Raw genomic sequence first — 11,207 nt, forward strand, 5'->3', positions numbered from 1 at the left:
AAAATATAGAACTATATATTAATATACATATTATTATATATTTGACACCATATGAAATTGTATCCAAAATCACCTAATTTTCCCTTCTATGCAACTCTAATTCAAACAGGATATCTTTCCATTTAAAGAAATTATTTATGTCATCAATATATTTATATAGATGCATTTACTACTGATTCTGCAAAAAAATGCATAATAATTTATAAACAGTTTCCCTATATTATACAATTTATATGATTTTCTTTATAATTTTACTTGATAAAATTACCTGGAGTAGGAGATACTTCTTTAGATGTTTCTGCATTATGACGTGGAATCTTTTTGTGGGCATCTTTATGTCCATGGCAATGTTCGCATTCATCATCACTATCTTCAGAACTACTTTCACCAAAACTTCTTGGCTTTTCGTAGATACAACAACCTACAATATCATATATATTATACATTTATACATGAATATAATTATGTTAATAATATTGTGTTAAATTTTAGATAACACAAAATTTCACATTTAGATTTCTTTTTATTCATATGTTCATTATCCACTGTGCCTTGAGTCCATTGAACTTTCTTATTTGATCTTGGTTTTCTAAGACATAATCGAACAGTTGGTACATCCTAAAACAGAACAGAAATGAATGAAATATTTTCTATTTTCTACACTTATATGTATACATATTGGTAAGGAGTGTAATAAATGTTTATTTACAAATATATTTTAGAAGATTTATATTAACTTGAATACATTAATTTTATAGTAAACAATAGTTATATTAAAATTATATAATTAAATTATTTTATAAAAGTTTTTTTCAGGCTTAAATTATTAAGCTATTATATATATATATTAATACATTCTAAAAAATATCTTGTATCTTTTTTAAATAAAAAACATTTCTTCATTGCACAATCTTGGCTTTTTTTAAGGTCTGTATTTTATCATCAGTATAGTTTAAAATATTTTTTAATATTTCAGTAGTATGTTGGCCCATCATAGGAGGAGCAGTTCGAACTTTATTCGTGGCATAACTATATGTTACAGCAGGACCAACAACTTTAATTTTCTTCCCTGTAGAATGTTCCATTTCTTGCACCAATTTTATGTGTTTTATATGAGGATCTTCAAAAACCTATAAAATTCTTTTGTATAAAGACTATTTTCAAGTTATTTTAGCACAACATTTATGACTTTATACCTGTCTTATTGTATTTATTGGACCATAAGGGAATAAAGCACCTTTAAAAACAATTTCCCATTCTTTATTAGTTTTTGTTCTAAACTTTTCTCTAAGAATAGGTAATAATTCATTTCTATTTTTCACTCTAGCTTCATTATTTTTATACTTATCTATTTTAGACAATTTTAATAATTGCATTCTTTTAAGTAAATCTAAGAACTGCGCATCACTGCCTGTTCCTACAGTCATATAACCATCCTTTGTATGAAAAGCTTCATAAGGTACAATACTTTCATGTTCTGAACCCCAACGTACTCCTTCTTTACCACTATTTAAATAGTTTGATCCAATGTTGATTAAACTAGCAACTTGTGTTGATAATAAATTACATTGAATCCACTGTCCTTTATTGGTTTTCATTCTCTGATATAATGCTGCTAGGATTGCACCATGGGCATATAAACCTGTTGCTAAATCAGTTACTGCTACTCCAACTTTACATGGTGACCCATCTTTTGGACCTGTTATATGTAACAAGCCTCCTATAGAAGCAGCAATCACATCATATCCTGGTCTATTTGTGTAAGGTCCTTCATATCCATAACCAGTCAAAGAGCAGTATATAAGATGAGGAGCTACTTTAGAGATATCTTCATACCCTAAACCTATATTTTTTAATTTCCCTGGGACATAATTTTCCACTAATATATCAGATTTCTTTGCCAATTCATAAATTACATCTCTACCTTCCTTGAGATCAATACATATACTTTTTTTGTTTCTATTAACAGAAAGAAAATAAGTTGCTTCTTCAGTTCCTTCTATAAATGGTGGACCCCATTTTCGTGCTTCATCTCCGCTACCTGGTTTTTCAATTTTCAAGATTTCAGCACCAAGATCACCAAGAATCATGGTACAATATGGTCCAGCAATAATTCGAGTCAAATCCAAAACACGAATTCCAGACAAGGGTGATTTATTATCTGCAATACTTGTACATGTATGCCTTTGATTTTTGATGTTATATATATTAAGTAAATGCTTTCTTTTTATCCATTTGAACATGAAAGCAGACATTGTGTGCTTTTTAGAAATAGTAGTTGATTTTGCAAAGAATTTTTATTATTCACTACTATAAATATATATACAATTTCACTGAACTATTAACTAAGATCACCAAAAAAATTGAACTGTGTGGTATTGTTAACATAACACTTTTGCACTGATAACACTTATCACTTGTACTGTATCTGATATGTCATAGACATATGAAAAACTATCTTTTTTTAGATTCAAACAATTCCTATCACATTGAATTCATTATCAGATTGAAATAATGACGTAGGTATTCATAATAGAACTAAGCATACCTGAGATGCAGAATCTGTGACATTTGTTTCTAAAACAGTTTCTGTTTGTATTTGAGTAACTGTTTGCTCAGATGTTACTGATCTCTCCATTTGGGATGTATTTTGTACGAATTTGCACAGAAAGAAATATAATTTAATCAGAGTCGATATTGCGGTTACTTCGTACTGTCATCATTCGTAATCTAACAAAAACGACGCCATGTTTAGAACTACTACAGTTTGTTTACTATTTCTATTTATAATATATATTTAAAAATAACAAAATTTTCTTCATTCGTATATCATAAATAACATGATTTGCACATATGTTTTTGTGCTATAGTTTACTCATATTTATTCATTCGTTATTATAGTTGGAAATATGTATTAAAAATAATCTTGAACATCATATATTAAATTCGAAAATAACAGAACAATTTACTACGATGAAATATTGTTAAAGATAATAGAGCCCTTGATATGCGTTATAAATATCGATATATATCCGTATAATATATTTCAATTATTCTGCAAATAAATATGTCGTAATACTTGTAACTATCATCCGTAGAGATGAACAATTTTGCTAAACTGCCGTAAAGCGAATGTATGTGTTGTCGATACATTTGTACGATTTCATATAAATACTTGAAGTCTAATGCCCAATTTTACAGAAAAATACATTTCGAAGTCAATATTGACGATTAAGATTTCTTCGATTAATGTAATATCTTTTAAGACACTATGAATATGGAGGTAAAACTTGATTTCTCAAATTGTAAATAGGTTATACTATTACACTTGAGTCTAATTAAGTAATTTGAAGTATATGTATGATAATATTTTAATAATCACAATTTTATTTATTTTTAGCCAGTTACCAAAGTTCCTTTGCCATTAGAACCCATAAAATCAAATCATGTGGAAGATAGGAGATTGTGGGTGGGCAATTTAGATTTAAGGATTAATGAGTAAGTATTTACTCAGATTAATCAAACCATACTTTCTTAACATGATAGTTTTATTTGAAAGTAATATAATTTTTTTGTGTGATGAAAATATCTGAAAAAACTAACTCTTTATCTGTTAACTGGTACCAACTCCTAAAACTTGTCCAAAGACATGGAACGATCGAAAAGTTCGACCTCTTGTTTCATCGATCAGGTCCACAAGCTGGTCAACCTAGAGGTTATGCATTTGTTACGTACAAAACTATTCAAGATGCTAAGACAGCCAAAGATGCTTTACATAATTTAAAAGTAGGATCAAAAAACATCATTGTGAGATGGGCACACAGTGTGACAGAGGTAATTATTAAAATAGTGTTATTGAAATATTGATCTTTACAAGTTTCTTGCTAAAAAAAAAGATATTAAAATCTTTAAATATATTAAGTTTACAAATTAACATTGTGTTGTAAACTGAGTATTACAATATTAACAGCATTTCTTCCTTTTAAGTCTGATATGGATAAGCCAAAACCAAAAATAGATATACCTGCTTTAGCTGGAGCTAAGAAAGAAGATAAAAGAATTAGGTAAGTTTATGTTTATAAATATATTAAGATAAATGTACATTTTAATGTCTATTATTAAATGTTACTATAATTTTCTTAATAGTCGTGAAACAGCAATTCAAGCCATAGAAGCAAAATTGAAACTAATGAGAGAATCAAAAGAAGAATTTGAGTTAAATAAGCCTTTAAATGGATCACCTGTAATACAATTGTATCAAAAGCCAGAAAATCCAAAACCGTCCACGTCAACCCGTTATCATAATCGAAGCAATCATTATCACAATAATAAGCCATATAACCGTCATAAACCAAGAAGATAATTTAAATTATTTTTTTTCATTTATAGTGTTATAATTAAAGATAATCAATTCATTTTTATTAATTAACATTTGTTCCATGACTGCGTATAGTTGGCATATTTATATTATTTATAATTTCTCTTTAAGTAATGTCTCTGTATTAAGTCAATTTTTTTTATTATAAAGTCTTATATTTTTTAGTTAGTCTTTTTTAATCTCTTTTTTTACTATCAACATGATTCCTACAGTGATGCGATTGCACATTAGATACAGAAGTATCTTAATTCACTAACAATGTAATGCTTAATATGTACATCAATGTACACGTATTTTCATAATCTATAATATCTTTTTATATAATAAACAAATATATACTTTAAATACATGTTTTATTGTAATGCAAAACATGATCATTTTTTATTTAATATTAAGTAGAAACAAAAAGCTATTAATTACCAAAATTAAATAAACATGATACTAAACGTTTTTTTTTGCTATAATAAGTTTTATTTTAACCATAATGCACTCATTAAAGCAAAATTATATTTCTGTATTTTGCTTCCTTATATATTTTCCACGCATGTGATATGGCAGAGGTATTACAGCAGGACATGGTATTTGACCAGGTATTACACACATACAGCTTCTAGCACAGCCAACACCAAAATTAGCAGGATTATCTATCTTTTTTTTCAATACACTTTCTTCCTTCTGAACTTTCAGTGATTTACAAATTACATTTTGAAGATGATGTAATATATCTTCTTTAGATTTGCCATCTACATCAATTAACATAGTGTTTCCATTCTCTGTATAAAATTAAGAAAAAAATAATTTTTTGAATCCAATATTTTTAAAAATGTGAAATGTGTTTATTAATATCTATAAATTTTTTAATGTTAGAATAAAAAATTCACCTAAAAATATACACTACAAAAAAACTATTAAATTATTATTTTTAAACTGACATTCAAATAATTTTAATTAAAACCATATATGTGTATATATATATAAAAGTTTTTACCACATAACATACCATAATAACATTTTATAAAAGGTGTCGGTGTCATATTTTTAAAAGTGATAATCTGAACGTTAGGATTTTTATATTGAAGTTGTGATAAATGCCAAAGTACAAACTGCCTAAATATAAATCAAACTTGTTATAAATATTTTAATTATTTTCCATATAGTTTTATGAAAATAATGTAAGACTTACCTAGCGCCATTATGATGTTCTCCATGTGTATTATAATTAACAGAAAATATTTGTATTTCATCTTTTAAAATTAATTTGCCAGAATTTAAATAGTTTAATGTTCTTCGTATAGGTGCTCTACCAATCATAAACGGCATTTTTACTACTTGTTAATTAAACACGTGTAAAACAATAATTTAATCCTTTATTGTCTCTTTTTTATATGCATATATATTAAATATGACCTAAAATAAAATAGTTTTAGATATAATTATTTTATTAATATTTTACATTCCACTTAAGTAAGATATATGAAATAGTTTAAATATACAATTAATAAATATTTTTAATAAGAAAAGTATTTTTGATTTACGTTTACCGTCCCTTAACAAAGGTTAATAATGTTTACTCTTCTACTATAGTAATATTTTATAAGTCCTCCTTCAAATCACGTATATGAATATTACGGTGATACAATCTAAAAAAATTTTTGGTTATATATCTTTATTTATATATTTATGGTAGTCTTATCATTCATTGGAATATATACTATGTATATGTGGTTGTGGATGATTTAACCGTTAATGCAGTCAAAGAACTGAAGTTACGGTCATGATACAATCTGGTGCCGGTACGACTCGCATATGGTGCAAATATCTTTTCCTTTCTCTTTTGAAATACCTTATCTTCAGTTTTTGTAAAGCTCACTGCTTTGGTATAAACTTCCGTATTTAGTCTCGAGTAAGTTTACAGATTGTGCCCCTTGTTTATATTTCATAATCTTATGATATTACGATGTCAATATAAATTTTAGTTTTTTAATTAATATTTATTACTTGAATATTTCGCTTTATTTAAATAAACAATATAAACTGCCTCCATATGTTCAAATTACTTTATGAGTATTATATATTATTTAATTTTAGAAGTAAAAGTGAAGAAATAGAAATAAAGAAGTGAGAAAGAATAGATCAGTATGACTGCAATGATGAGTGCTAAGCAAATTCGCCAAGCTTATATTGATTTTTTTAAAAGTAAGAATCACGAATACGTGCATTCCAGTTCTACAATACCACATGATGATCCTACATTATTATTTACAAATGCTGGAATGAACCAGGTATAATATATTTAATAAAGATATTATTATCTCCAGTTGTTAAAATATATCTTTCATTCATTTGTTTATTTTGATCATTTTTAGTTTAAACCAATATTTCTGGGAACAGTGGATCCTAATAGTGATATGGCAAAGCTAATGAGAGCTGTTAACAGTCAAAAATGTATTAGAGCTGGAGGAAAACATAATGATCTAGATGATGTTGGAAAAGATGTTTACCATCATACATTTTTTGAAATGATGGGTAATTGGTCTTTTGGAGATTATTTTAAAGTAATACACTAATTATGTAATGCATGATTTATTGAAAAATAGTTATTGCAATTTTTACATATATGACTGATTCTTTAGAAAGAGATTTGTACTTGGGCTTGGGAATTTCTAACTGTTAAGTTAAAGTTATCAGCAGATCGACTGTATGTAACTTATTTTGGAGGTGATGAAAAAAATAATTTAAAATCTGATGAAGAATGCAAACAAATCTGGCTTTCTTTAGGGTAATTAGATATTTATTATATTTAGTTCTTAATATTTAGTAGTAGTATTACTATATTTAGTTTCTATTGTATCAAATATTACTAGCATAGCTTTTATAAAAGGACATTATAAACACTTATTTTACTTTCTTAGTGTATCTCCCAGTCATGTATTACCAGGAAATATGAAAGATAATTTCTGGGAAATGGGAGAAACAGGTCCATGTGGACCTTGTAGTGAAATCCATTATGATCGTATTGGCAATAGGGAAGCAGCTGATTTAGTAAATCAAGATGATCCAGATGTTTTGGAGATTTGGAATCTTGTATTTATACAATTTAATAGGTAAGTAACTTATAATAATAAAAGTAAGCTTTATTTCTCTAATGTCGTATATTATTTTAGAGAAACTGATGGAAGTTTGAAACTGTTACCAAAAAAACACATTGATTGTGGTCTGGGTTTAGAAAGATTAGTGTCAGTTATACAAAATAAAAGAGCAAATTATGATACAGATTTATTTGTACCACTTTTTGATGCAATACAAGAAGGTACAGGAGCACCACCTTATCGAGGAAGGGTAGGCATGGAAGATGAAGATGGAATAGATATGGCGTATAGAGTTTTGGCTGACCATGCAAGAACTATTACAATTGCTCTTGCAGATGGAGGTGTACCTGATAATACTGGTAGAGGGTGTGTTTTATTAAATTTATGTATCCATGTCTTCTTAAATTATGTATTTTGATCATATTCCAACATATAAATTGTATCATTAATGAAACTCTAGATATGTACTAAGAAGAATTTTGAGGCGTGCTGTACGTTATGCAACTGAAAAATTGAATGCTAAACCTGGTTTTTTTGGGTCATTGGTGAATGTTGTGGTAAATATTCTTGGTAAGTACCTTCAGCTTGATTTTTAAGTTTTTTATATTATTTATGATATATTTTATATTAAAAATTACTTTTTTATGGGAATATAGGTGACATCTTTCCAGAAGTGAGAAAAGAGCCACAGTATATAATTGATGTCATTAATGAAGAAGAAATTCAATTTCTCAAGACTTTATCGCGTGGTCGTAATTTATTAAATCGTACTATAGCAAAATTAGAATCATCAAATGTTCTCCCAGGCGATGTTGCATGGCGTCTATACGACACATATGGTTTTCCGGTTGATTTAACACAACTTATGGCTGAAGAGAAAGGTTTAAAAGTAGATATAATCGGTTATGAAGAAGCAAAAAAGCAAGCTCAGGTACTAGATATGTCAAGTACTTTGCTGCAATAATTCAGAATGTATTATTGGTAAAATAATTATAATTATTTAATTTATCTCAGCTTATTTCCCAAAGTAAAAGTGGTGGAGTAGATGATCAAATTAATTTGGATGTTCATGCAATTACTGAATTACAAAATAAAGGAATTAAACCAACAAACGACTTGCCGAAATATAATTACAGCGTTGTAAATAATAAATTATATGAAGAATATGAATTTGTTCCATGTACTGGTACTGTTATTGCTGTTAGACGTGCAAAGACTTTCGTCGATGAAGTATCATCAGGAGAAGAAGTTGGAATTTTGTTAGATCAAACTAACTTCTATGCAGAGCAGGGTGGACAAATATACGATGAAGGATTTTTAGTGAAGATCGATGATGATGTAAATAATTACCATACCTAAATTTACATGTATTTACGCATAATTATTAAAGATAACTATCTTTATCTTTCTAGGATACCGAAGTTCGTATAAAAAATGTTCAAGTAAGAGGTGGTTACGTTTTACACATTGGAACTGTAGGTCAAGGAAAATTGAAAAAGGGCGATAAAGTTTTTTTGAACATAGATACTACACGAAGGAGACTTATAATGAGCAATCACACTGCAACTCATGCTCTTAATCATGCTCTTCGTAAAGTGTTGGGCACAGAAGTTGATCAGAAGGGTTCTTTAGTTGCACCTGACCGTCTTCGTTTTGATTTTACAAATAAAGGTTTGTTAAAAAAATAATAATAAAGACCACACAGAATGTAAAATATATTTTAAAATGCTTAAAAAAATCTATACATATATTCCAAACATCTCTCTTTATAGGAGCAATGACTGCAGAACAAGTAAGAAAAGTAGAGGAAATTACAAGTAATATGATAAAAGGAAATAAGAAGATTTATGCTAAAGAAAGTAATTTAGCACTAGCAAAAACTATTCAAGGATTACGTGCTATGTTTGAAGAAACATATCCTGATCCTGTAAGAGTTGTTAGTATAGGTGTACCAGTTGAGGATTTAGAAAAAGATCCTTTAAGTAGTGCTGCATTACAAACTAGCGTAGAATTTTGTGGTGGAACGTAAATATATTTAATATTTTCAATAATATACAATAAAGGTTGTAAAAATTTTTTAATTATATAGTTTTAATTGTTTTTAGGCATTTACATTGTACAGAACATATTGGAGATTTTGTTATAGCCAGTGAAGAGGCTATTGCTAAAGGTATTAGGCGTATAGTAGCTCTAACAGGCCCTGAAGCAACAAAAGCTCAGAAGAAAGCATCTATATTACAAAATCATTTAGACCAACTTCAAGCAACTATAGTAGCTGATAAAGGTGGTATAAATATAAAAGAACACATAAAAGAAATAATTGAATTAACAGATGATGTTTCACATGCTACTATTTCAAGTTGGAAAAAGGTACATTTTATACATACACATTTTTGTATAGTTCATTTTGTAACCATCATAAACGTGTTTATTTAAATATAGGATAAAATGCGTAAAATGTTAAAAGATTTAAGAAAGGCACTCGACGATAAAGAGCGTGTAGCTAAAATCGCAATAGTCAATGCAGTAGTAGATACTATTCAAGAAATAATTCAACAAAATATTGGATGTTTAGTATTAGTTGAAGTATTACAAGCATATAGTAACACAAAAGCTTTAGATTCAGCCCTTAAAAAAATAAAAGCTATATCTCCAGAGACAAGCGCATTACTTATAAGTGTCGACCCTGATGCTAAAAAAATTTTTGCTCTTAGCGCAGTATCTAAGGTAAGATCAGATGCGTGTAGCCAAATAAGCTAATTAATATAAAAATAATACTTTTATTATGTTTTATAAAATACAATAGTCTGCTATAAATAAAGGATTAAAAGCAAATGAATGGATTCAAGAAATTGTTTCACTCATGGAAGGGAAAGGTGGTGGAAAATCTGAATCTGCTCAGGCTTCGGGTACGAATATATCATGCGTAACTAAGTTGGTACACACTGCTAAAAATTTTGCTAACTCGAAGCTTGGAATAGTAGGTAGGAACTAATTTACTATACATCACATTAATATGTCATATAGACTGAAAGTATCTGAACTTAAAACATGTTTTCAGAAGATATTGTAAATGAAAATCATGATCAATTGAAAAGTAGCAAAAAATCTGTATGTTCTAAAACTTTAAAAAAGAAATTGGTACTTTCCAGTGATATTGGAAGTATCAAATATTATCGTACGCAAATAGTCGCTAAATATAGCGATATAGAATTAACTACATCACAACATAAAAATGATGACACATCCAAATGTATTAAGCTAGAAGGAAATGATGTTGTGTTGTCTGATAGTAGTGCGATCGCGTTTTATTTATCCAGTGATCAATTAAGATGTTCGAGCAATGCTTTCACATTCAGTGAAGTTTTACAATGGTTAAGTTATGCAGATAATCATATTTTGCCAGCAGTACTTGGATGGATTGTGCCATATCTTTCAAAAAATGTTTCAAATAATGTGAAGACAAATATTAAAACATCTAAAGAAGATGTTCTATCTTCTTTAAAGAAACTAAATAATATACTATTGACAAAAACTTATTTAGTGGGAGAACGAATTAGTCTTGCAGATATTGCTGTTTTCACTGCCTTAATGCCGTTGTACGAACATGTATTAGATCCGGCAGCTAGAAAGCAGTATACAAATCTAAACAGATGGTTTTTCACTATCTTAAATCAGTCGGAAGTAGCTAGTATAATAAAAAACTTTAAGATTTGTGAAAAATCTGTTAATTGATATTA

At 28.1% G+C, this 11,207-nt stretch overlaps 4 protein-coding genes across 9 annotated transcripts; 2 read left to right on the forward strand and 2 right to left on the reverse strand.

The window, feature by feature from the left end:
- Positions 1-714: 714 nt before the first annotated feature.
- On the reverse strand, positions 715-2,903 carry LOC100642253 (succinate--hydroxymethylglutarate CoA-transferase). Its single transcript, XM_020864649.2, has 3 exons — positions 2,549-2,903; positions 1,197-2,481; positions 715-1,130 (listed from the first exon to the last, which is right to left on the reverse strand). The coding sequence occupies exons 2-3, from the start codon at positions 2,253-2,255 to the stop codon at positions 900-902; spliced, it is 1,290 nt and encodes a 429-aa protein (XP_020720308.1). The 5' UTR covers positions 2,256-2,481; positions 2,549-2,903; the 3' UTR covers positions 715-899.
- A 93-nt stretch (positions 2,904-2,996) lies between these two features.
- LOC100652044 (probable RNA-binding protein 18) lies at positions 2,997-4,723 on the forward strand. Of its 2 annotated transcripts, none has more exons than XM_012311717.3 (5): positions 2,997-3,283; positions 3,401-3,498; positions 3,621-3,834; positions 3,988-4,064; positions 4,147-4,723. In XM_012311717.3, exons 1-5 carry the CDS (start codon positions 3,272-3,274, stop codon positions 4,361-4,363), a joined length of 618 nt encoding a protein of 205 aa, XP_012167107.1. In that variant the 5' UTR covers positions 2,997-3,271; the 3' UTR covers positions 4,364-4,723. The 2 variants fall into 2 exon arrangements, with proteins under 2 accessions (XP_012167107.1, XP_003397756.1); XM_003397708.4 differs by having other exon boundaries at positions 3,648-3,834.
- Positions 4,724-4,826: 103 nt separating this feature from the next.
- Positions 4,827-6,232, reverse strand: LOC100652164 (probable 28S ribosomal protein S25, mitochondrial). 3 transcript variants are annotated; one of them, XM_012311713.3, is made up of 5 exons: positions 6,091-6,232; positions 5,920-6,018; positions 5,562-5,785; positions 5,379-5,485; positions 4,827-5,151 (listed from the first exon to the last, which is right to left on the reverse strand). In XM_012311713.3, exons 3-5 carry the CDS (start codon positions 5,696-5,698, stop codon positions 4,883-4,885), a joined length of 513 nt encoding a protein of 170 aa, XP_012167103.1. In that variant the 5' UTR covers positions 5,699-5,785; positions 5,920-6,018; positions 6,091-6,232; the 3' UTR covers positions 4,827-4,882. The 3 variants fall into 3 exon arrangements, with proteins under 3 accessions (XP_012167103.1, XP_048264826.1, XP_003397757.1); XM_048408869.1 differs by having other exon boundaries at positions 5,914-6,018; XM_003397709.4 differs by having other exon boundaries at positions 5,920-6,101.
- LOC100647150 (alanine--tRNA ligase, cytoplasmic) lies at positions 6,143-11,202 on the forward strand. Of its 3 annotated transcripts, none has more exons than XM_012311714.3 (15): positions 6,143-6,281; positions 6,467-6,660; positions 6,745-6,933; positions 7,012-7,157; positions 7,291-7,482; positions 7,543-7,833; positions 7,928-8,037; positions 8,124-8,398; positions 8,482-8,805; positions 8,880-9,138; positions 9,240-9,492; positions 9,573-9,837; positions 9,910-10,194; positions 10,274-10,451; positions 10,529-11,202. In XM_012311714.3, exons 2-15 carry the CDS (start codon positions 6,517-6,519, stop codon positions 11,200-11,202), a joined length of 3,585 nt encoding a protein of 1,194 aa, XP_012167104.1. In that variant the 5' UTR covers positions 6,143-6,281; positions 6,467-6,516. The 3 variants fall into 3 exon arrangements, with proteins under 3 accessions (XP_012167104.1, XP_003397717.1, XP_048264818.1); XM_003397669.4 differs by having other exon boundaries at positions 10,532-11,202; XM_048408861.1 differs by lacking the exons at positions 6,143-6,281; positions 6,467-6,660 and having other exon boundaries at positions 6,776-6,904.
- Positions 11,203-11,207: the final 5 nt, after the last annotated feature.

This window comes from Bombus terrestris, chromosome 9 (genome assembly GCF_910591885.1).
Source record: "Bombus terrestris chromosome 9, iyBomTerr1.2, whole genome shotgun sequence".
In the NCBI taxonomy this organism is placed as follows: Eukaryota; Metazoa; Arthropoda; class Insecta; order Hymenoptera; family Apidae; genus Bombus; species Bombus terrestris.